Source organism: Triturus cristatus, chromosome 1_2, assembly GCF_964204655.1.
Source record: "Triturus cristatus chromosome 1_2, aTriCri1.1, whole genome shotgun sequence".
Classification (NCBI taxonomy): domain Eukaryota; kingdom Metazoa; phylum Chordata; class Amphibia; order Caudata; family Salamandridae; genus Triturus; species Triturus cristatus.
This window is the reverse complement of record NC_140580.1, coordinates 683064770-683092060: the sequence shown is the minus strand read 5'-3', so window position 1 is coordinate 683092060 and position 27291 is coordinate 683064770. Positions and strand designations below refer to the sequence as shown.

Sequence of the window (27291 nt, the reverse complement as noted above, 5' to 3'; positions counted from 1 at the left end):
GCAAAACATACTGTGTTCTCACAGTTTCTCTCCCCTTGGGTTAAAGTGGCACCAATCTCTGCCTGGCTAGCATCAACCGTTACACAACAGGACAAATTTGGGTCAAAAGGTTTCAAAATGGGCCCACCCTCTAAAGCTGACTTAACTAACTTCAGAGCAGCCACGCACTCCTCATCCCACTCAAACTTAACCCCTTTCTTAAGGAGTTTACTGATTGGATGTGCAATTGATGCAAAATTGGGGATAAATTGAGAATAGTACTCACATAAACCTAACAATCATTTTACCCCTGCTTTGTCGATTGGTTCAAGCGCATCTAAAATGGCTCGGAGTAAACCTGGATGAGGGCTCACCCCATCTTGAGATATCACATGACCCAGGCATTCAACCTTTGAGCAAAGAAATTTGCACTTCTCTTCCTTCAACACTACCCCCCGTTTTTTGAAAAGTGTCAAGACTTTTCCTAGGACATTATCGTGAGTTGAGATGTCACTCCCAAAAATAAGCACATTGTCTTGAAAGACTACTACGCCATCTACACCCTTGAGTATATTGCTCATTATTTTCTGAAACACTGACGCCGCTGAGGCAAGACCAAATGGCATGCGGCAGTAACGAAATGTTCCTAAAGGTGACAAAAAAGCCGTAAGGTGACGTGATTCAGGGTCTAATTCAACCTGATGGTATGCGCTTGCTAAATAAAGCTTTGTGAAAAATCGTGCTCCCTTTGTGAGTGAGAAAAGATCACTAACTTTTGGTAGAGGGTAAGAATCTACCCATATCTCTTTTTTAAGGGATCTCAAATCCACACAGACTCTAAGATCCCCCCCTTTTTCTCACTACGACTAAGGGAGAAAACCACAAAGAAGAATCCGTAGGTTTGATTATACCTTGGTCACACAATCCCTTTAGTTCTGCTTCTAGATCTGCTCTAACACTCAATGGTACTCCTCTTAATTTATGTTTAATCGGAGTAGCTCCATTTTTTACCATGATCTTGTGCTTAAAGCCCTTTATCTTTCCTAAGTCCTTACAAAATATTTCTGGGAACTTCCTCTTCCAAGAAAGGCTAACATTTTCACAGTCTACCACCAAGATCTGTTCTTTAGCTCCAGGTTTCAATATCATTCCAAAGAGCCCCTGGTGGAACCACCCTAATAAATCTATTTTCCGTCCTTCATAAGAAACAGGAGAACGATCAGGAGGAGAAAGAACGAGAGAACCTTCCCAAGTTGCATCAAATAATTCTTGTGTAATCATCTTGATTTTTGCTCCTGAGTCTACTAACAACTTAACTGTGTGGTTGCCAATGTTGATATCCACAATGGGATCTACACATGAGGAAGGGTCACCAACAACCACCTCTTGATTCAATTCTCGAGGACAGTTTTCGCCCATACTTCCCACTACAGAGATGAACTCAGGATCGGAGTCGCACTCAGATTCAACAATGCACACAGTAGGTTTTCTAACATTCCTGCTCCTCTTGAGATATACTTTGGCAAAATGCCCCATCTTTTTACAGTAATTACACGTAGCATTACTCGCAGGGCACCGAGAACCTTTGTTATGTGGAGGTTTCCCACATCTCATGCACATATTGGAATTACTTCCATATGATGGACTTACTAGATCTGATTTTGTTTTAACAGAAAGGTAAGAAGAGACAACTGCTTTACTTCGTGGTTTAACAGAAGTGCTGGCATTAATAACATTTACACTGTCAACAGGTTTATCTTCTAATTCTTTTAGTGAAACAATTGAAATCTCAATGCTTTGGGCTATTTTTATCACTTCATCCAGAGTGGGATTACCTAAACTAAGTAATTTCTGACGTATACTTTTCTCTTTGCAATGGCAGGTGAATTGATCTCTGATAAGTTGTTCTGTGAAGTTTTCGAATGTACACTCTGCCGCTAATCTTCTGAGAACAGAAATATAGGCATCCACGTCTTCTCCATCAGTCTGTTTTATCTTTAAGAAATTTTGCATTAACACCATAAGACTAGGCTGCTTGTCAAATCTGGTCCTTAATTTAATGATTGTTTCTTCATACTCATCTATGCCGTTGAGTTCCTCTTGCGATAGTGCAGGCAGATGTTTGAAGATTGACCTTCCTTCAAATCCTAGGGAATGTAGCAAAATATATTTCTTTCTCCCTGTACTTAAACGTAAGGCACCAATGGCACCCAGATACACTTGAAAGGCATCATACCAAACTTCCCAGCGAACTGGAGGATCTCCTGGTGATTCTAGAAATGAAGGTGGTGGGTTGACAGATTGCATGCTGCACATTTCAGTCAAGGAGAGAATCTGGTTGTGAGAAATGTTGTAAAATGCTAAAACCAATGGATGTACCCACACATTCCTACATATGATGGATGGATGGAGTGAACAGAATAAAGAAAATTGACATAAAAAAATGAAATCACACTTCAATGTAAACACTGTAAACACTGTGGATTACCAGCCTGTTTTGAAGATCGTTTGAGCAAAGAAGACAAAATATATATATTTACTAATTCACAAGACACAATATTGATATTGACAATATTAAGTTTGGTGTGCGTATCACCGCCGTTGAAATAACACACTTGGATTACTGAGAGACTTGAAGCAATGAGACGCGTGTCTTCAATCGTGAAATTCGCTTATCTCATACACCTTTTATATTTGTCTATGTGAATCAATTGATGAAATGATGTGACACGCTTTATGATCCTCATTCGTGGTGTGCGTATCACTGCTGTGAATGCTGTTTATAATAAAGCTTCCCGGAATGTGTGTCCCCGCTGTGGAAATCCGCTTTGTTATTTTAGGTTTTGGTGTGCGTGGCACTGTTTAAGCAACATGCTTCTTTTATAAACCTAAACAAAAGCTTCCCAATCCAAAATGGCTGCTCTCACATAACGTGAGAGGACGTGCTGACATCAACTTAAGCGAAGTCGTGAGGGACAATGGAGGATTCAGAGGCTGATCGCTGAGCGCGAGAAGGTGGCTGCTTGGATACAGTATGATCGGCGCTGGTGGATGCTGTTTGTGTGGTGCGCGAGAATTCTCTCGCGTGGGACAAATGTCCGTTGGTGTACGGCGTGCCAAATACAACGTCGAGAGTTACAATCAGCAGGCAATAATATATATATATATTTTTAAAGGGATCGACTTTACCTTCTATAACCCCTTTACTGTGAGAACAGGTGCTATGAGAGATGATGGTTCTTAGTTTCCGTAGCTTGAGTGTAAAATCAAAACAGTACCTTTGTAATCTTGAACATACCAGACTCCGTTTCAAGTGAGTTGATGAAGTAAGCTTGAGACAGAATTGCGGACTCTTTTTGAATCGTTGGGTCAGTTAACCTCTCTGTTGAAAACTTGAAAACTGCTCTGCTGAAAGCTTGAAGACAGCTGCGCTGCGTGGGTTCTTATATGTAGCCAAAAATCGTTGCCAAATATATGTAGTAACCAAGCTGAGGCACTGGGTTATAAGCTGGTTATTTATTTGGCTACATAAGACACAGAGCTCAGTGGACCAGCTCTGCCAACAGCCTTCACAGATAACAAGTGCAGATGGTTGCTAGGACACGAGCATTCTATAAACAAATACATCATAGGACATGCTTAAAAAAACATCACATTACATAATAAGGAGATACATCACAACATAAACTTTGGTCCTAACTATAACTACTTACTAGCAACCACCAGTAGGTAATATATATTAAAAAAAAACAGTGGTGGTCGCCTCTGGCTAATTATAGTTAAGTTAGCTGTCCTGTAGGAAACACTTTTTTTGTGTTGCTATTAACTTTGGCCCCTTTTGATGAATCTCCACAAAACTTTCCAAAAAGGTGTTAAATTTTGACCAATTTGTGCATGGAAGTTTTCGGTGTGATCCGCAAGTGGAGGCCAAGAAAAAGGGAGGTCCCAAAAAGCAAACTCCCCATTCAATTACCATAGATTTCTTTAAGAATGGCTACAGCAAAAGCTGCTGAATGAAATTACACCAAGTTTGACAGGAAGCTCCATCTTCCACAGATTGGGCTTTTTGTGATTTGGTATAAATTTGTTTGGTAGTTTTTAAGAAATTATGGGTCAAAAATATTTAGATATCTGGATGGTTAGGTTAAAAATAAACCAGTCTGATTGGCCAAGAGACCTTTTTTTCCTTTCTGGCAGCCAATCAGAGCGCTTGTTCCTGGGGGAGTCTGATTGGCTGGCAGCAGCATCAGAAAGATTTTGCTGGCAGCCATTACAAGACTCGGGGACTTAAGTAGTAAATTAAAAATAATTCAAGGGTGCAGGTTTGGGATATCTGGCCCTCCTAGGCCCAGAGGTCTAAATAAAAATAGATTGGCAAATAAATTCTGCTGCAATCCCTTGGGAACAAAATAGCTGCCAGGGCCTTAATCTTCAATTAATGACCCTGGGGAGCTCACCCCCAGGGCTGCAATCTTTATTTAAGGGGCGAGGGGCACGGGGACCCCCTCCTGAGCAATTGTATGACTGAGGAGCCTATTCCAGGGCCGCATTCAATAAGCAGAGGGGGCACGAGGCTCCCCTCTCTATTGAAGGCCCAAGAGACCCCATCCCTGATGGCCTATTTTATCAATAAAGGGGGGTCACAAGTAGGCCCTCCGCAGCCCCTCTCTGAACCTTCTATGGCCCCAAGCACCCTAGGAGTTGGCTCAATACCTATGTCCCAGGGAGCCCAACCCCGGTACAAAGAGGTTTCCTAGCCTGCACCAGGCAGGAAAACCTGTGCTTGCTCCCGCCTGGCTGGAGCATTTATTTGAATCTCCCACCGTGTGGGAGAAAACACGAAGTCTGCTCCCGCCGCCTGGAAGCAGATTTTCGATCTTTTGCCTGCCCGCATGGATTCAGGCAGGGAATGAGGCTTAGAAAGGGGGGCCACATGGCACCCATACCCTATAGAAAAATATTCCTGTGGACTGGGGTTCCTACGGCCGTATATGGCTCGGGAGAAAAGCCACTTGGCTTCTCTCCCTTTTAAAAAGGTAAAGACCCTGGGGGATGGGTCCCCAGGGCCCTATATGCTTAATGAGGCTGGGGAAGGGGCCACCTGGCCCACCTCCCATTTAAAAAAACATAAGGCCCTGTGGGGAGTTTTGTGCATGTGCTGGCATGTTTAAAGTAATATTATAGTAAAATGTGATAAAAAGATCTGTTTTTGTTAAACAAAAACCTTGGAAATCCACTGAAAAAAACAAAGGTTAGAGTTGTGTTACAGTTAGGTGAATATGTCAATGAAAATATTAACATTTTGAACTAAAAAAACACAGAAATTCACCAGCTATAGTTAGCAGGGACTTACACCCACACCAAGCTCTGCTTATGTTCTCACATGTTACATCACACATGAAATGTTCTATGACATCATTTATGATATCACTGATCACATTTCAAATGACATCATTGATAACATCATCCAATGAGTATGCTAGGTTTTTTAATAGTGGCAGGCAACTACTGTATCAATTTTGTACAGCCTGTGTCCAGCTAGTGGGTGTAAGTGTTTATAAAATACATGAGCTCCTAATGAGTCTTAGGTGTGTAGAGGTATTGAGCATGTTACACATCCTTGTGCTGAAGACATACTCTGAGTGTATGTGGCAGTTGATGACTTGTGTTCAGCATATTTCACAAAAGTTGTTTTACTTTAACCTTTGGTTTTTTTCAGTGAAAGCATACTGCAAATCCAATATCTGTTTTTCTACCACAGTTTTTAAGCACAGGATTAGCACAGTATCAGCCTCGCTAAACTCAAAAAGTTACAAAACATTTTGGTGCCGATTCCGATCCTGGAAAAATGTTCCCCGTACGACTCGTATCCGGTCTTTTTACCGTACGAATCGTACAAGTAGCGTACAAACTGCCAAGTACGATTCGCATGGGAAAAAGTCCATACGAATCACATTTGGAAAATTTCCCCACACGTCCTCGGGTCGGAAAAAGTGTCCGACACATCCCCGGACGATTTTACGTACAAATGTGAAAAGTGAAGTCCGAGCGCGCAAGTACGATCCATCCCGTGCGTCCGATGGTACAACCCTGTGGAAAATGCACCGTACGGACCGAACTCCCATAGCAAACATGGAGACATGTGCCCGCATACGTGCCGAACCCCCCCAGCCCCCGTGTGTACGCGCCGAACCCCCCGTGTATGTACACCCGTGTATGAGTCAAACCCCCCGTGTATGTACACCTGTGTACGAGTCGAACCCCCCGTGTATGTACACCCGTGTACGAGTCGAACCCCCGTGTATGTACACCCGTGTACGAGTTGAACCCCCGTGTATGTACACCCATGTACTAGTCGAACCCCCACCCGTGTATGTACACCCGTGTACGAGTCGAACCCCCCCGTGTATGTACACCCGTGTACGTACGAGTCGAACCCCCGTGTATGTACACCTGTGTAGCACTGGGGGTACGCACCGTACATACACGGGTGGGGGTTCGACTCGTACGTACATGGGTGTACATACACGGGGGGTTCGACTCGTACGTACACGGGTCTACATACACGGGGGGTTCGACTCGTACGTACACGGGTGTACATACATGGGGGTTCGACTCGTATGTACACGGGTGTACGGACACGGGTGGGGGTTCGACTCGTACGTACACGGGTGTACATACACGGGGGTTCGACTCGTACGTACACGGGTGTACATACACGGGGGTTCGACTCGTACGTACACGGGTGTACATACACGGGGGGTTTCGGTGTGTACTCACGGGGGCTGGGGGGTGGGTACGGCACGTACCGGGCCCCCTTCACTGGTCGTTTCGCGGCGTACTTCGCTTTTCCGGCACTTTTTGGGTGCCGTGAAAATATTGCCGTCCGGACTGCTGTCGGTTTGAATCGTACTTCCTGGGTCGTGAAACGCTGCCTGAAAGCGTCCCGACGTCACGTCGGAGCATTCCCGGATCACATTCGTATGTATATTTTCGTCGGTCGGTGTTTTTTACAATTCGTACGGAAATGGTGTTTCCGTGCGAATCGTACTTCCATGTTTGTAAAGTTTTACAACCGGGTACGAGTCGAACGGAGAAAACGCTCCGACCGACGGTTCGTACCCGGTTTTTCCAGGATCGTAATTGGCACCTTTGTTATTTTTGCAGCAAAAGCTTTAAGCTCCTATTTGAATCAAGCATGAAGCACATATTCTTGGGCTGGGAAAAAAACTCACTGAAAATAAAAAAAGACTATTTCAATGGCCATGAAAACATGATTCAATATGTTTTAACATCAACCTTATTGATTTAAAAAACAGATTTCTTATAATCATCAACCAGCAATCACATGTATCGCTCATAATTCCACATGGTCTTCTCAAAAATGAGAAATTATTTTAGGTTCATTGTATAAGTCCATGATACAGCTTGTAATGAAGGTAAAAATTTAAATTTTACTATGAGTACAATTTAGGTTTAATTATGTTGATTTTTTAATTACTCTGTACATTGTTATAATTGGGTCTTTATTCCCATTACAAGCATAAACTCCTGTTTGTACCAAAAATGGTATAACAAATTGGTCACAGGTTGCACATAATACGGCTATTTGATCCAGGAATTTGCAGCAAGTAAGACATTAAATAAATTGAGCTGGCAAAATAGTGCAAAAGTCTGGCTAGCACACGTTGGAACGGGTTAATTCAAACACAATTTGATATTTTTTCCCAAAGCCAGCTGACAGACCCTGAAATAGGTTAATTCAAGCAAAATTTGAGCTTTTTTCACAATTCTGAGGTGTCATTACTATACCTAGTTATATCACCAATTAACTGTAGGAGTGTGCATCAGTGATTTATGTTATAGTGGTAAGTTGCGGTCAAGTATATTTATAGCGCTGACACTACATTAAAGGGCCGATTCTGTTCTCGCTCGGGGGGGCTTCGAATGCGATCCGGCCGGAAAAAGAACGAGCCGTACGCGTGTTTACCGACCGACTCAAACAGCTGTACGAGCGAGCAAGTACGATGCGAGAAACGCAAAATCGCCGACCGACTTGTTTCCGGGTCTGAACCGCTCCATACGTCTTGTCCGTAAGCACACCCTGCCGTGCAATGGAGGCGATTTCCGACCAAGCCAGTACGATGTACGATTCGGACAGGCGAATCGAGTAGGAGCTTCCGACACGTAAATGCACCTGGAAGCGGACTTCGGGGGTCCGCGCCGGACCCCCTTCACCTGTAGCCTTACAAATCAGTCACAGGGGGAGACCCAAGGGTCCCCCTACACATGCATGGACGGCACCAACACGTACACACTACAGGGGGCGCCCTTGTTTGCAATGTACCCATTAAGTCAATGGCAGCCCGTTTACGCGTCGTACGATTGGACAATGGGAGTCCGAGCGACCCGAGTCTGTCAGCATACGGCTGCATCGTACTCGCTCGGTCAGACTCCAGGGTCATGGCTCGGTCGGAAAACCCTCTGGATCCGAATCGGACGGAGGGCTTTCCCGACAAGATCGGAATCAGCCCCTTACTGTTTGATTACCAGTTACTCCTTAAAACCCGTCCCGTATGTAACACCCTTTTTATGCATGGGTTGGAATTACGAGTTGTAAAGTATTTAATACATCCGATAAATATCATATGCGTTAAATAACTCAACCTTCATTAAAATTTGGCAGGTCAAACCTGACGAAATTTAATGGGGTAAAACCATGAGGTATTTACTGTATCATGCAGATTTAAACACCAAACTCTGCAAGTTATTCCCCAACAACCTGTAATAGGTGGTATTTATCACACTTGATGAAAAAAAAAATAACGTCCCCATTGGTAGCATTATTTATCATGTGCGATAAATACCACCTGTTCTCGTACAATTAATATTAAATGGTGTAGGCAGCTGGCTCTCTATATGGTGCACTAAAATTAAGCACATTGTGCAGAGAGTCCAGTGAGAACCAGACTGGTATACAGAGTCAAAAGTAGAAAATACTAACGATCTATTTGTGGTGGGGTGGGTGAGCAGTTAAGCTTATCATAGGGTAGTGCTAAGCTTTTGTTGTACTCACAGAGGCATTAAATGGGACACACACTCAAGGGTAAATCCAAGACCAATTTGCAAAAATAACACTGATTTTTATATAATTTTTAGGACTAAGAACATCATTTATAGGTAAGCCTTTTTTTAGCCATGAATTTTCAAAGTTCCGAAAATAATTCACTGTTGTATGCAAATATGCACAATAAAAGTCTATGGAGAAAAATACATACATTTTTATACATTTGTTCAGTTGATTCTAGGAGTTCACCTTCGAGGTTTAGGGTAACAGCAGGCCAAGATCCTATGTTCCACCAGCTGATCATCGGGAACATCCCGGATTCGGCCGGGAGTGAGGTACTGAGGTAATTGGTAGCTGGTGCACCAGGAAGAAAGAGGCCACCTCAAAAAAGGTTGTAGATGGTGTGCTTATAGGTAAGTCCGGGAGCCCCCAATGAGGGATCGGTTGCAAGGGCCTCAGGACCATGGGATCACAGCTAGTTTGTTGGTACCCAGGCCGGGCAGTCTGGGTGCAGAATAGATCGGTCAGCCGGGCTCTGTGCGTCAAGATGGTCGTCATGGTCAAGGGCGGGAAGGTTGCAGGGAGGATTTCGGGACAGCAGGGCCACTAATGGAGTAGATCTCAGGGATCTTGATATGCCTCAAAGGGTGCTTGCTTCCTGGGCAGTTTAAGTTCGGTTTGGACTCTTCGTCTCGGTGTCGGTTTGCTAATGGTCTGGTACTTCCGGTATTGCTATGACACGGATCCGGTAGTTCCTGGTGTCCTTTCACTTTGTGGGGGGACAGATCTGACCCTCGGTAGCTGATGAACCACTTCTGATTTGTTTGCTGTGTACTGTATTTGCACTGGCATTTGCCTTGGAATTAATCGAACTCTTGATTTTCAACACATTACAGTTTGCTGTAATTCACATGTGGCTTTATTGATCATTTAGTTAGGCATGGCAGAGGGCGTCAGCTTTAATGCTGTCAGCCATGCACCAAATTGCCAACATTTTTTATTATTTATAGTTTGTAAATTGTGCAATCATTTCAATTCTTTGATACAAAGGAAAGATTGCTCCCTTGCAGAAATGCATCGACAATGCCAACAATTTTCTACGTCTTGTTGTGCATTCAATATCTTTCTGATTATGCCTCAGTGCACAATCAGGTAAATGATGGGAAACTGGTCCAGGAAAACACAATGGAAGTGCACCCACTAATCACTATTCAGAAGTAAGCAATTTGTAAAATTGGTCCGATCAGAGATGACGGAACACTTCAGCGCTAATTACAGCTGGCTTGCAAGTCCAGAGCAGCTTTTACAAATCAGATGGCGAATGTGTAATCCGAACAAAAATGAAGTCGCCAGACAGTTTTCTGACACTTCTGAATCAGTGCATTACTAATCACTGTCAGAAATGTCTGCATGTTTTCATAAGTGTTATGAGAGAAAACATATTTGAAAGTTAATTGCAGCCTGCAAAGGAGAGAAAGCATTCTGTCTGCACTGTCATCGAATTGGTATGTTTATGTTGGAATCGTGTTTTAGTCTTGGCCCCAAATAATTGTTCAAAAGAAAATTGTTAAAAATCAAAAGTAATCACCTGACAACGTTTTCTGAAACAAGTGTGTACCTATCTTTTTTTTATTAATCTTAACAAATAAAAAGTAACGCTCCCACTATATGTAGCAACATTGCCTTTTGTATGTGGTCTTCCAGCATTTCCTGCCTTTCTATGTACCCGTTTTTGCTGACATCATGACTTGGTTGCATTGTGCTCCTGAAACCCAGCGTCACAGTGTGCTGTCCCTATAAACATTTTTCAGATTTTCTGGAAACTTCTGAAAACATGGCTATTCCCCTCTTAATCAGCTGTTTGCGCTTCTCCCTCTGCTTTTGTTTGCCCAGCGCCTTGACGCCTTTGGGTACAGTGCGCTTTACAAATACTATCCTATCCTAACCTATGAGGAGAAATTGGCTCAGGCTAACTGGCATATTTACCTTTGCATTAAGGCCATGATAAGTTGATGCAGCTAATGCGGATCACTGACAGAATATCGAGGAGGAAAATATCGACCTGCCAAAATATCGAGGAAAAAATATAGAATGCCAAAATATCGAATCCCTATCTACAAACAGGTAAGTACAAAAATATCGAATCCAAAATATCGTTGTAAAAAAAAATAGTTAATCAAAATATCAAATATTTTAAATGCCTTAACAGTAATGTAAAATTTATGAAATAATATATATAATTAACTAAAACATACTTAAAAATACTTAAATAACTTTAAAATTATTAAATAAGTTAGAAAAATAAACATACATTTTTATTTTTTAATACATATATATATATATATATGTTAAAGTAATAGCGGGAGGGTAAAATGTACTATTACCACCCCAGTGAGTGCAACAGTAGGGAAAGCGTTGGATAGCGAGAGGGTAAAAATTACTATTCCGACTCCAGAAAGTGCAACAGTAGGGAAAGCGTTGAATAGCAGGAGAGTAAAAATTACTATTCCCACTCCAGAGAGTGCAACAGTAAGGACAGCGTTGGATAGCGTAGGGGTAAAAATTACTATTCCCACTCCAGAGAGTGCAACAGTAGGGAAAGCGCTGGATAGCGTAGGGGTAAAAATTGCAATTCCCACTCCAAAGAGTGCAACAGTAGGGAAAGCGTTGGATAGCTGGAGGGTAAAAATTACTATTCCCACTCCAGAGAGTGCAACAGTAAGGAAAGCATTGGATAGCGTAGGGGTAAAAATTACTATTCCCACCCAGAGAGTGCAACAGTAGGTAAAGCGTTGGATAGTGTAGGGGTAAAAACTTACTATTCCCACTCCAGATAGTGCAACAGTAGGGAAAGCGTTGGATAGCGGGAGGGTAAAATTTACTATTCCCACTCCAGAGAGTGCAACAGTAGGGAAGCGTTGGATAGCGTAGGGGTATAAATGACTATTCCCACTCCAGAGAGTGCAACAGTAGGGAAAGTGTTGGATAGCGTAGGGGTAAAAATTACTATTCCCACTCCAGTGAGTGCAACAGTAGGGAAAGCGTTGGATAGTGTAGGGGTAAAAATTACTATTCCCACTCCAGAGAGTGCAACAGTAGGGAAAGCGTTGGATAGCAGACGGGTAAAAATTACTATTCCCACTCCAGTGAGTGCAACAGTAGGGAAAGCGTTGGATAGTTTAGGGTAAAAATTAATATTCCCACTCCAGTGAGTGCAATAGTAGGGAAAGTAATGATGTAATATTTTAATAAAAATTAAATAATTATCAATACCAATAAAAAATTAATACGAAATAATTACAATTACAAAATATTTAATAATGAATTAATTCTAAATACCAATAAATATTATTTATAGCAAATTAATTACCTATTATTAATTAATTAACAAACCATTAATTTTCAATGCCAAAAATTAATAAATAATACAATTATACCAATTAATAATTAATTGCCAGTAAATCAATTATCAATACACAAAAAAATATTTTCAATAATTAATTACAATTAAATTACTTCCCACTCTATTCCCCTATAAACCCACAACCCGCTACGAAGAATAAATTAATACAATTAACATAATTATCAATTAATCAATTAATAAAAAATAATTTCAATTAATCGAAATTAATTACCAATTAATAATTAATTAACAATAAATTATTTATCAATACCAATTAAAAAAGATTACTTAATTACAATTAAATAACTTCCCACCCTATTCCCCTATAAACCCACAAGCCGCTACGGAATTAAATTACACAAAAATTAAATAACATAAAATTCATTAATTTAAAAAAATTAAACATACATTACAAAAACTGATATACACTTTTAACACATATACTAACATACAAAACACTTAAAAAAATTCGAAATTATTAAAAATGTTATATATTTAAATGCCTATATTATGTACTTTGATATTTTGACAGTCGATATTACTTACCTGCATTTCGATATTATTAACCACTATATTTTATCCATTCGATATTTTGTCCATTCTATATTTTGTACTCAATATTATGTCCATTCTATATTTATTTTCTCGATATTGTGTCTAGTTACCAGCTAATGCACCAGTGGCGCAATTATTACATTGGTAGGGTAGCCTCATCCTAAATTACTCAACTTTCTGATAAAGTAAAATTGCCACTCCTCTTCTAACATTGGTGTTCTGTGGCATCAATGGATTTGCAATATTAGTACATGTCGTTGTTGCAGGAATTTTTATGTCCATAATTAATAGTCTAGTATAGGTGAGGCATTGTTGAATTTATTGAAGTGACTGCTGAAAGTTTTAATCCATGACGATGATTTCTTTCGAATATCATGCTACGTACTTTGCATAATTAAGAACTTGTATTGTTCATGAACATAAACTGGTGAGTACTTGCTGAGATCTGTGTGGTAGAGGGAGTATGCAACCGCCTGTGTAGTATCCTCCTCTGATGGTAAACCTTGATTAGCACGCATGCAATACAACACATGCCATTACAACGCAGTCATTACAACAACTGCGATGTTACATCGCATACCATTGCAACGCAAGTCGGAACACCTCCCAAGGGCTACAATCTTATAAATACATAGGGTGGCCAGGTGGACTCCCCTGGGCCCCAGGGACCACCACCTCACTAGGGCCCATTATCTTTTTTAAAAACAGTGTGGGGCGGTGCAGCCCCCCAGAACACATACGGCCCCGGAGACCATCACTACTTTCAAGGGGCTGGCCCATGAAAACAGAAGGAGGGGGCCACACAGCCATATTTGACTCTGGGGACCACCACTCCCCAGGACGGCTACTGCTATGTGCCGGGGTGCATGCCTCCGGGACATAGCTGTTTGCTTGGTGGGAGAAACACCTCACTTCCAGCAAGCGGGAACTGTTAAAGTGCTCCCGTCCTCTGGAAGAAGAGGGTTCATCTCTTTCCTTGCCTGCAGATATGTGGGCAGGGAACGAAATGGGACTATTGCTCTTGCACACAATGAGCTGCATATCCAGTAGCACACTGTGTGCAATAGCAATGCCATCTCCCACAAGAGGCGTGAAACTGGCTAGGACTGGTGGGGCATTGAGGCTCCCCCACAGTCCCATAGCACACTGGGTGCCCTGGATAGGCTCCAGGGCACCCAGGGAAAGATGTCCAGGCCCCATGGCCCCATTGATTTGCATAACTGCCAAGGTTTTAGATTGCATTGTGTGACTCACTTCATCATTTCAGTGTAATTATGAGTGATATTTCAACTACTATGAAACACACTTTCTTATGAGCAAAATCAAGCAATGAAGATGAGGGTAACATATAAATATGAGAAATTACACCCATTTGAGCAACAAGAGGTTTTTAGAAACATGTGTTCAAAGACACATAGTTAAGGGAAAAGCGTGTAGTGCAGCAGGTTTGCTGCCGGGCTGAGGAGATCGACACCCACAACGTTATAAAGTGAGTTGCACAGTGGATCTAACTAGCAGACACTTAGTTGTGGATTTGAATGAAAGATATATGATTGTTGGAACAAGAATAAAGTAACAAGTAATAAAACTCTCACACCCCTATCAATGTCCTCACACAGCCTTCAGCATCTAACTCTATGACACTCATATTAGGGACAGTCTGCAAGTAGGACCAGAAGCCAGGTTTGTTACCCACAGTCAGCAGATAGATGGGTCTGAGAACTCTTTTCCAGCTAAATGTTAACACTAACTATGGCACTGTTGTTTTCTCATCTCTGTCCATTCCAGTGCAACACAACCTACAGGGCTTGAACAGGTTTATTGCACCTCTAAACTGGTCCACCTCTGTTTTACTATCCCCTTCCCCATCTGATTCGCTCACAGCATCCTGCTTACATCATGTAAAAGTTCACACCTTTATTACATGAAAGCAACATCAATTTCTGATTCAGAGAAATGGTTTCTTCTTGATGAATCCCTTCCTTGCGGTTACTATATCTCAGAGATCTGTGCTCTTTTCCCATGCAATTTATCTGTCATGTCACTTCTTTTCGCTAGGAGAATATGAGATATTCTGCAGGACAGAGCCAAATTATGTTTTTGGATTAACTGAATGTAATTAGAGCTGTGCTTACAAATAAAAGTACTGAACTGATTTAGTAAGAAAATGGAGGGTCTTTACAGAAACCTTTTGAGACTTGGCATTGCATACAAGTCAAATGAGCCAAATAAATAGGCATATTATTATCTCTGTGCCTATGCCATTGCAACAGCTAGCATGGGTTTCAAGCTGCCCATGTAAGCAGACTTATTTTTGTACAGACCCTCATATGTGGAGACTGGTTTATGTTTCTCTGCTCTGTAGTAGAGCTTGAGAGTGATTTGCATCTCCTTAATGGAGGTGAATGCAATATAGATCCAATGGAACGCAATCTGATCTGTAGTGACTGTGACAAATGATTTCTTTCTTGTTGTCTCCTGGTGAGAGCAGAATCCATGTTTCTCTCTTTTAAATACCCTAAGTATGCAATTGCCCAAAATCCATAGTGCCACTCACACCTCTACTCAGAGACACACACAGGCACTCACACACCCACTCACTGGCCCACACACCCACACAGAGACCCAGTCACAGACTCACAAAGGCACACACACCTACTCACAGACCCACACAAGCACTTACACACCCACTCACAGACCCATACAGCCACTGACACACCCACTCACAGACCCATACAGCCACTGACACACCCACTCACAGACCCATACAGCCACTCATACACCCACTTATGACCTATACACCCACTCACATATCCATTCTCAAAATGTACAGGTTAGAGTTAGGAAATAACATTTTTTTTAAATAGAAATTCACTGAAAATGCCAAAGGTTACAGGGACTTTATAGTTAGGAAAATTATTTTTAAAAACCTGAGAAGTTCACTGAAAAAACCAAAGGTTACAGGGATGTTATAGTTAGTAAACAGAATTAAAATAACATTATAAATTCACGCTGTAGCTAGGCTCACATTTCACTAGTACAAAACCATAGAAATTCAGCAGTTAGTTACCTGAGCTAACTATAACTTAAGTCCCTGCAATGCACTGCTTATGACTTCACATATTACATCACGCATGACATGGTTAGTGACATCACTGATGACATTTCTAATTACATCATTGATTATATCATCCACAGACCCACTCATACACCCACCCACACCCCATACAAACTCTTATACACCCACCCCCACACAACTACTCACATACCCATTCACAGACCCATGCAAGTAATCACAAACCCACTCACTGATCCATAGAGCCACTCACACATCCACTCACTCATATAGCCACTTACACACCCAATAACTCACCCATACAGCCATTCATGCACCTGCTCACTCACCAAAGCAGCTACTCATACATGCATACATACACTAACACACCTACTCATACACCCAGACAACCACTCATATACTGAGTCAGTCACCCATAAAGCTAATCAGATACTTACTCACCCACCCATTCAGTCACTCATTTAGCCACTCACTCACCCATACAGTTACTCACACAACCCACTCACTTACTCATACAAATACTAACACTTGTACTTACTCACCAATACAGTCACTGGCACAATCACACACTCACTCACACAGCCACTCTGAAATTCACTCACCCACTCACTCACCCATACACCACTTATGTACCCACTCACTTACCCAGAGAGTGACTCACACACCCCATCACTCACCTATACAGCCTTTCACATACCCACTCACTCACTGATACACCACTGACACACACACTCATTCACCCACACAGTCACACAGTCACTCACTCACCCATATAGCCACTCACATACCAATACTGCCACTCACTAATACAAGCATTCACACATCCAAGGAGCCACTCAGACACCTCTCACATGGATCCACACAGTCACTCACATAATTTGTGTTACAAATAGTACCACTCATTTGTAGTATGCAAAGTATACTCATTTACCTTTTTTATAGTATCTTACTATATTTCTTTAAAACTCAGATACTTTTAGAAAACACTCACAATCACCGGATGATGTCATCAGTATTGTCATTAGTTATATCATTTGAGATGTCATCAGTGACGTCACTAACCATGTCATGAGTGATGTTATGTGTGATGTCTTAGCAGTGCACTGCTGGGTTGTAAATTATAGTTAGCTCAGGTAATCATATCTTATTAATTACTCTGACTGTATGAGTGAAATCTGAGCCTAACTATAACATTCCTTTGGCCCCTGTTTTATTCAGTAAATACACACACACACGAGCACATATATATACATATATTCACCATGCACAGTGTTGTCATCAATAATGTAATTTCAGATGTTGCATGTTGCAGTGATGTTATCAATGATGTCATTGAACATGTCATCAACGGTGTAATATGTGGGATCATAAGTAGTGCATGAAGATGGCGTGAGATATCGTTACTTTACCTCATAGTTGTTTGAAATAAATATTTCTTGTGAATTTCAGTGGTTTTGTTTCTTTAAACCTGTATACATTAACTGACATTTTCACCTAGCAACAACGTTCCTTTAACCTTTATTTTTGTTCCGTCAATTTCTAAGTTTTTTTAATGCAAAGTAAGATCTTATTACCATACCTAACTAAAACACCACTTTGAACTTTGTTTTAATCAGTGAATTTCTATGGCTTTTTAATGTAAAGTGAAATGTCCAATGCAGTGCAGAGTGTGACGTTGGATGCAGGGCTTGGCCCGCGTCCCAACTCCCTGCTGCACAAGGCCTTTGGCACAACCAACCGCTGGCAGCCAACCACACACTGTTCATGGCAGACGGCTAGACCCTGCTCCCAACCTTCCACTAGAGGCCAGCCTCGCGCATTAGCATTGCAGGGTGCATTGCAGGGAGTTTAGCGCAGAGTCTGGCCTGTAACTGGGCCCAGCACCCAAACCCTGGCTAGGGATACAACGTTTTTTGTGGTTGCAAATGGCCCTATTTGCATAAAAGGGCAGTTTGCAACAAAAAAAAGCCTTTCAAAATGTACAAAGCCCTAATTGAGACTCAGAGAGCTGCTACCGAATCGCAATTTAGGTTTGCGCATGGGTATATGGAATGTGTGTATTTAGGGTGGCCCTTGCAAATACCGATTCACATTCGATGTACAAATGTTTTACGACCAAAATGCAGTTGCAAAACATTTGCACTTTATTGCCAACTCTAAGATGATGATAACGCATTCACAAATGGGACGGGATCCTCAAGGGACCCCTTCCCTTGGAGAATGGTTGAAAAAATAATTTTTAAGAGCAGGCAGTGGTCCATTGGACCATTACCTGCTAATTAAAAAAAAACACCCTTATGAATATCCATGAGGTAGGTCTATTTGCAAGATACTATGAATCGCTATTTAAGGAATAGGGCTATATCCCCCCTTTGCCCATTAGTAATAGCGATAACCAGATAGCAATTAACAAAAACGTGCTATTTGGTAATTACTATTACTATTGTGTTTACATCTTACCCTTGGCTCCTTAGCTAAAATACAACACTGAAAACCTATACAGACCTCATTATTGCTATCTGGAAATATTCTTTAAAGCCAACTAAATGTAAACAATTATTAGGAAGCCCATTAGTCTTTTGAAACATTCATATTTTTGGCTGTCCCAGCCATGTCATTTTCTGTAATGATAGTCAGAAGGCCAATTTAAAGCAAATCACGTAGACAGATCATGCCAATCCATTGTTGTTGAGAATAGGGATAGCCATGCTTGTGTGTAATCATCAATGCCACAGTCTTGTAGTTTAAGATGAGCATATACAAGAGCTCTCTTTGGGCAACACTTCAAGGCAAAAAGGAATCATGGATTAAACACAGCATTGTACCACATTATTGTATTGCACTTGAGAGAACAAAGACATTAGCTTCATGTTCATCTAAGAGATATGCTCTGTTGCTTAGTGAAAAGGTCTGTGACTGATGTTTAGCATACTATTTTGTACTAAAATGATACCCTTCCAGTACGGAACCTATACTAGACATGAAGCACACAACTTGCACAATGGTGCAAAGGTGTTTGTAGGGAGATAGTCAGCAAGAAAGTGCATAAAGCAATATCTTATCCTGCCCACTCCCTTTCTCATAACACATACAAAAATAGAAAATATGGCTCTCAATAAGATCCAACCCACTCCCTACCTTGGCACCTTGTGTTTTAATGTCATGTGTGCTGTTGTGCAAGCTTTTGTTATTTGATTTTGCATACAGTCATTTTCAGTGCAGACTGCACAGGCCAACATTTTATCCTTCCTCTCACGGATAATATTTATTAGATTCTTTACATATATTTAAATATGTCTGTACTTACATGGCATGACCCAGCATAGTTGCCATTTTACAGATAGTTATCATAGCCCTCAATAAGGTTTGGGGACTTCATTCCTTAATACAGTGATTCATATTGTTTTTTGACTTATGTTTGAGTCACTGTCAATGAGACATCTGCCTTGAATTTATAGATTTCCTGGCTACCTGCCATGCATTCCACTGTCTTATTTGGAGTGAAGGGAGAGGCAGTGTTCCCATTTGTGGAGATATCACATAATCTGCAATTGAAGTTCTTCTGATAACAAAAGGCACTGTATTGGCCAACTATTTCAGGCCGACAACTCAGGTCGCAACTCTAACCCCATTGCAAGAAGCAGACATTTTGACCACAACTTCCACATACAACATCAAGGTCACAGGCAGAAAACCTCTTGAATGTTCCTATTCACCCTGGCAGAAACTGGGGACATTTGTTACATGATTACTTGAGGTGACCTCCCACAATAAGCCGATTTTCAGTAATCACAAATGGGATAGAAGGTCCACCATGCAGGCATTGATGGCAAATGCGCTGCCATAGGTAATTTTTTTCCTGAGGTCTATTCCATGGACCATGGACACGGTTAGTAGTTTGAGGGAAAATATATGCAACACTAGCAGATCTGTGGTGTGGCAAGGTTGCAGTCTCTACCACAATGGTGATACTTCGGCCTACCCGCTTTTAAATGAAGCATAAAACTCATACAACAATCATTTATCAGAGATTTAGCCACACCTACAAAGGATTAATATGAGAAAATCCACATTTAGCTGGCAAGATTTAAACTCAACAAATGACTGCTTCTTAACAGCTCCATTTCTCTCTCTGTATTATCGCTTAGTAACCCCCTCAAAGTTTTATAAGAAATATAAGTGCTGAAAATCTTTTCTTACCTATGATGCTTGATGGACTGGCTTCCTCTGTCAGGTAAGTGGGATTCTGGAAAAGGCTGAGAGCCAGAAAAACTTGACTCCATAATTTTCTCCATCACAGGTCCAGGCTGCCTTAATGACTTTGAATACTGCGCAATAAAGTATTTGAAAAATCAGTATTCAAAGGAAACTGAATCCTATTTAAATCACAATTGATTAATTTGCTTTATGTTTGGAGTTATATAAAACGCAACAATACTAAACTATGGTAAATTATTATATAAAGATAACCGCAACAAGGCTAAACTATGGTAAATTATTATATAAAAATTGTCCGGTTAAAATAATGCATTTTACAAAAACATGCTAACCAGAGATTACCCTGCTATAATGCCAGGTGCATTTTTATATTTATTATTTTTATTTTCCACATAAAATTCCAGAAAAAGTCAAGCTTCTAAGTACCCATGAATAAAATAATATAAACAAACGCATAAAGAAATAATAGTAAACTGCATAACAGCAATCAAAATTCTAGCAGCATCACAATTTGCAATTTCAATTTTGTGGTCACAAACATCAGCATATATTTGCTCTGACTGGAAAAATATCACCACATTAATTTGTTTATTTTTGCTGCTAAAATGATTCATGGCAATCAGTGAGTGAAAATGTAGATTGTTCATCTGTTTCAAATGCATGTGGCTCAAAGGCTTATAAAATGTGTACCTCATTCAAAAATTTGAAGTATACAGTAATTTCACAAATGTGTTGTGCGTTACTGAAGTTTACATAACACACATTATCCTGAGTGCATCAAAGCATGATGCTAAACCTGCAAATGCCAGTGTCTGGTACATACTTGTGGCTTTGGAGAAGATAGACCAGAATCAATCCTCTATCACATCTGAGCTTCAGTCTAGAAAACACAAGTCATTCTGGTGTCAAGAAACAGGGAAACATATTTGGGTAGTTTGCCTTGAAGTTAACCACATAGCATTCTCAATAGAAGGCTATTTCTGGCTCTCTTCAGCTGTTCAAAAAGATAATGGACACCCTGAGATCATAGTCTGTTTTAGGAATCCATCAGAGGGTAAGGATCCCAACACATCAGCAGGAAAAGGTCGGGCACCCACTGTCTCTAAAGACCCACGTAAAGGGACTGGTGTGTTCATCGGCTCTAGAATACTTTATTATCATAGATGAAATTAACTTGTGTAACATTGGTACCACACCTACCGATATCTAAAACCCACTTGGGATAATGCAATTAGCATGCGCAGCATGAGAAACGAATCCAGCTAAAATTAAGAGCTGTACTTTATAACTAGAAACCATCGGTCAGATTTTTCACCAGACCATTTTGAACACTGGAAACTAACCAGCACACAAAACACCAACAACAATTCTATCTTTAAAATAGTTTTCTATTTGGGTTTGCTATTAAAGAGCGCAGTATACTCAGAACTACATTTTTTTCAGTTCCTGAAATTGTGTACTGACTTTCTTATATGTGCAGTGGTAATGGGTGAATCAAAAAGAGAAACCCCATATCCTGCCTATAAAATGTTTTAATGTAACTCGATAATGTCCATTTAGATATTCTTGTCAGTAAATCGGTAAATTCCCATGAAAATACATCTAAACACATATAATTCATATAAGAATCAGTGCTCAGGACTGAGAGAAAGAGCATATTGTTAAGTGTTATTCCCAGTTTTTTATTTTTATTAGGATGGATGTACTGGCATATTTTTTGTTTGACATGGGGAAAGTGCTAAACAGACCCCAGTGCATGTGCTCTGACCCACACACGAGACAACAGATCGACTAACCCCAATTTGCTTGTCTAAGAGTACAGTACAATTGTGTGGAAACCGCACACGTTTCATAAAAGATGTAATAAGGGCAGTGGCTTACGAAATTATCATTTCATTGCATTTAATATGAAAAAAATCTTAAAATGTAGTAATTATTTTCCATGTAAATATAATTTCATTAGAGCCTCTTCTGAGCCACTGGTCTGTCAATAGACTGTTAATTTATTTACACCTTTTAGGACTTAAGTCTTAAAACATCATTCTACATCAGAAGACTCATTAAGTGATCTTTTCTTTCAAAACATTACATTAAAGCAACCAGATTCAAAACAAAATAAATTACATCTTTAATATCAAAAGTATAAATCACTTAGATTTTGCAACCACGCATAGTGCATTTCCTACTTAGCTCAGAATGTAACCCCCACCAACCTTCTTGTAAATGTGTACATTTCCTTACACACCATATGTATGTGTCTTACTGACCATGTTGCTGAAATTGTGTGTTAGAATGGTGCCCCCAATGCCCTATTTCTGTATTAGTTACCTCTACACATTTGTGTTCCAATGTATTTAAATCAGTACGAAACAACCGTAGTCTTGGTGTTCAAAATAATTTCCATCAGCATTCTCTCTGAAGAAGTTTTTGTGTTATTTTCCCCATCTTGATAGTTTGGATACAACTTTATAAATCTGGAATCTTCGTTGAAAATCTAATGATTGCTTTCAATTAAGTTTTGTCACATTTGAGCATAAAACCTTAGTATGACTTGATAATTTGAGCTCATCAAGTTGTAATTTGATTTTTATGGTATTTGACCTATATGAGTTTCTAAAAGGAAAATCTCCTTTAACAACATGATTGCAACGTTAAAATCTTAAACAGGGATCAATTCAAACACTGAAATGCTGACGAGGTCTCACAAACATTTTTAAGCTGTAGCATTAAATAATATAGATCCAAGGTTTGATATGACACTAATATGACACTTTAAATCTTGTCTTAAGTTGAGTGTACGGCATTTTGAATTTCATTTGATCGTTTGTACCTTTAAATGGAGCCTTTTTCAATTTGTCATTTCTTTTAATATCATCTAATATACAGCTCCATTCATATTATCTTTCACATATCCTTTATGTAAAGACTTCTTTTTGATTGCTGTCTCACATTCTTAATAAACACCTTCATTGAAGACAATGAGCCATATGTACAAAACATTTTTTGAGTCGCAAATGGCCTGATTCATAAAATCAGGCTGTTTTCCACCCAAGAATGCTTTTTCAAATGTAAAAAATGTGTGATTCGGTATTTGGAAGAGGCGTGTTTAGGGCGTCCCTTCCAAATACCAAATCGGTACAGTATGTATTTCTGTTGTGTGACAGAATTCTGGCCACAAATGTTGTAGCATTTTCTTTAACTTAGTTTCCTGTCCTCTGTTAACCTCAGCTACCATATCAAATCAATCTCCTAAGTCCTTCGATGGATCCTATTCTGTGCGGAAAGAATGAGCAATTATTATATGAGAACATGGAATAGATAATGGCTAACATACAATAACAGAAGCTGTTTACTTGTAAACCCACTCTATAATCCCTTAACTATTAAATCAATATTAAATCAATATTGTTTAGCTACAACCAAATAAATAAAACAGAGTCAGCAGAGAAATGTTATCATATTATATATTAGTTTAAGGATCAAAGGATTAGCATACAGTCTTAATTTCAAATTAGATCAGGTTATGTAAGCATTTGCAAATTCTGTGAGATTCAATATTAAGAGATCTGTCTTCCTCAACTGAGGGAGATTACATCCTAAGAAAGCCAATTATAGGGGAAATCAGTGGAATCTCTTACCAATCCAGTAGGAAAATTCAGCAATTATCAAATGACCAGATCCAGATCCAGTTCATAGACAGAATTGCCTGCCTTTGTCTGCACTCCGATATGAACCCTTTCAGCCAAAAAGGTTCCACTACGATAGCATACCAGCAAATGCAGTGTTTTGTCACAGTTTGCTTTGTTCTGGAAGTCCCAACTCATCAGTCTCTGTACCGCAAGATGGGTAAAGGGGAGAGGCCACTTATTTCAAAATGTATGCAATTATACTCCCTCAAATCCAGGTTTACACCACTTGATATCACCAAATTTGTCGGACTACTCTGTCCCATTGGTCACTCCCAATAGTATGAGATGATGTAGTAAGTAAAAAGTATAAAAATCTGGAAGAATTAAGTAATACATTACTTGCAATTTCCTTAGGACCTCTGTAATTATGTCATACGATCGTTTGTTGCTTTTAGAAAGTAAGCGAGTTCATGCTCTCATCGCTTTTCAGTCCATTCTCAAGCATTGCTCTAAGAAGTAAAACTTTTCTTGCAAGTCTAGTCAAGTAAGCTACAAATGTGAAAGGAGATGACTGAGTGTTAGAACATAAGTGGAAACTTCATGAAAGGTTCCCATAGGCTTAAGACTATTTAATTCCTAAGTTCATACTAGGAAAGGAAGCAATGTTTGAGGGCTTCATAAAATACTGCTTATGCACGATTAATTTGTGCTACAATATGAATCTCCAATTATGTAAAACAATGCATTAATTTCTCATTTAAACATAATAATATCACTTTAATATGAATTGCAATACTCATAAAAATATTTGTAAGTCACCATCATTTCTGGTATAATTTCCTAAGTCGTTTCTACACATTATATGATTTCAGCGACACGAGATTAAAAAGGCTGTGGGATTCAAGTCAGCTTATGAAGTTAGCATAACGTATCTTGGTCTGTATCTCTATCCCATGAACCACGAGACCTGCTTTAGAAGATGGCCCATTCGTTCTCTGTGTCTTGTATGATAGAAAGGGCCGAAAAGCCATACTATGGCCATCTTGGATTATGATCAGCCGTGCTTCAGATCACGTGGTTCTCTCTGCCCACCGTCTGTATGATTTAGCTCGTACCAGCCTAGAGGCAGGGTAAATTGTATTTACGACTGAGGCCCAAGGTCACATCTGCTTTAGGGAGTATCAAGCGAAATTCCTCCGGGCCCAAGACGAAAAGGGAGTCACCCCACCGACCTTCTCTGTAAAGATATTATGTGTGCAGCTGAAACTGGATATGGTATGAGCTCATTTAGGAGCTCTAGGGCTAACAGGTGTTTTTCCACTTGTAAGGCTTTGTATATTGAATCTGTTATGTATATAAGTGTGACTCTGTCAAGGGGCCGGCAGTCTTCCTCGGCGCACCTGATGGGTGAGGATCGATGAGGCTCCTCTATGTAGAGTTCTGTTGTGGCCAATAAACGCTTGAACCTTCTACGTTGCCAACTGCTTATTATTGATTCGATATTGCGGGCCACTGGTAAGTGTGGCCCTTGGGATTACCATTTAGATTACTACAGTTTGCGACCATGAAGGGACCCCGTGATAGGGTCTTTCCTCCCCCGTATTCGGGTGGCAGGATCGAGGGCGTCTTGGCCGGGCGGGAGGAGGGGAGTTCGACGTCCACTCCGTACTCCCGATCGGGGTGCCCTCTGCTGCTAGTCGCCCTTCACCGGGGTGCTACGGGCTTAACCCAGGAACTGACCATGTTGGTCGTAAGAAGTTGGTAGCGGAGAACGAACATTCGTACCTGGGTGCACCCGGTGAGTAACTTAAAAATGTGTTTGAAGCACGCGCTGTGGAGCGGTATATTTGTTTGAAGTACGCACCATTGAGTGGTACATTTGAATTTGACTGAGGGGTCGTGATGACATCAGGAGAATTAAGGAGGTCTTACAGGGTGGTCCAGTAGGGACTGACTGTAGGGACTCCACGGAGCTTTTCTGATTTGAAATATTGGTCGGATGTCTGGTTGTTATCTGGGCGGGACGCACAGCCGAACTGTACTCGGGAAACCCGGGGCAGAAACTGGGTAGCCACGAGACATATCTGAGGTGTGGCTTGGACCACGACGGAATAGTCTTAAGTGGTGAACCAGGAATGCCACGGAGTGGGCCGTAGTACCGTTTGTGGTTACCTCTGTCTAACTGTCTCTTGCCAGTTGGTGGAGAGACTGTTTGTTGTAATTCCTTTTGAATAATTCTACACGAACGGGAGTCGACGGGCTCGGTTCGTTTGTTTGGATGCATCAAGTTTGGATAGATGGAACTGCAGAGAATAATGTCGACATATGTTATCTGTGATATAAAGTCAGTTATATGTTATTTGTGTCTGTCTACTAACCAACATGTCGTGTTTCAGCAAATTGAACTGTTTTGGTTGTTGTTGCCGGACTAGCGACTCTCGTTTGGCTGAGAGTCAGCCCGCCCCTCCGGAGGGCAGCCCTAGCAATTTTATGTATGTGAAGCACGGAATTGCCCCCATATTGTTCAACACCCTGTGACATAAGTATAGAAAAGGTAATGAAGAGTTGCAGTGGCCAAAGACTGGTTCATTTGATGAAAAGAAAATTGCCTTTTTGCAGGAACAACTATTTTCTAGGCGCAGTAGGCAATCTATGTTTGAAGCCTTAAGCACTTGGCAGAAAGAAGCCAAACAACGACGGATGAGGGGGGAAAAGCTAGCAAGAGCTAAGGCTGGGCAGACCATAACTCAGAAAGCTGTAGCCTATGACAGAACTAGGTCAGAAAAAGGAATCGATTGTATTAATCGTGAGTTTAGATTGAAGGTCGATAAAAGTTATGTGGCTCGACCTAATGCGGAGGATCAAATAGAAGACTTGCTGAACATGCGGCCACCGCCCCCTTATGTTTCGCAACAATTATATCCGGAGGTACCAGCAGCTATTGTATCGGCTGGGGCAGGGACAGTCGCCCCTACGCCGGCTCTAGTTGCCTCCACGGCAACTCCGGTTGTATCGGCGCCTCAGCCTCCCTCCCTCCCTACGCCTGTCATCGATCTCTCTCGGTTGTCTTCCTCTGTCTCAGAAGTTATGGCTTTATTGCCCAATTTGTTGTCAGCCACAACAGCTGAAGCTCCCCAGTTGTCACCAGGGGCCATGCATTCTCCCCCTGCCTTGGCCTCCTCTTCCGCGAGTACAACTCCTTTTGCAGCTGTTTCAACGCCAGTACATCCGGCCGGTTCACTTGGTGGCAAGAAGCTGTTCACTCGATCAGCTCTAGGAACAGAGGAAAAGGAGACCATTGCAGTACAAGCATCCCAATGGATGCGGCAATCTATTTATACCCTGTCTGACGTATGGAGCACTA

At 40.9% G+C, this 27291-nt stretch overlaps 1 protein-coding gene across 1 annotated transcript in view; it reads right to left on the bottom strand.

Moving 5' to 3' along the window:
* The window catches only part of NRG3 (neuregulin 3), a 1803861-nt gene that overhangs the window by 95500 nt on the left and 1681070 nt on the right, over window positions 1-27291 (bottom strand). Inside the window, exon 7 of the mRNA XM_085608548.1 lies at window positions 20281-20408. Coding sequence (XP_085464674.1) covers window positions 20281-20408 — 128 coding nt within the window. The remainder of the gene's footprint in view (window positions 1-20280; window positions 20409-27291) is intronic.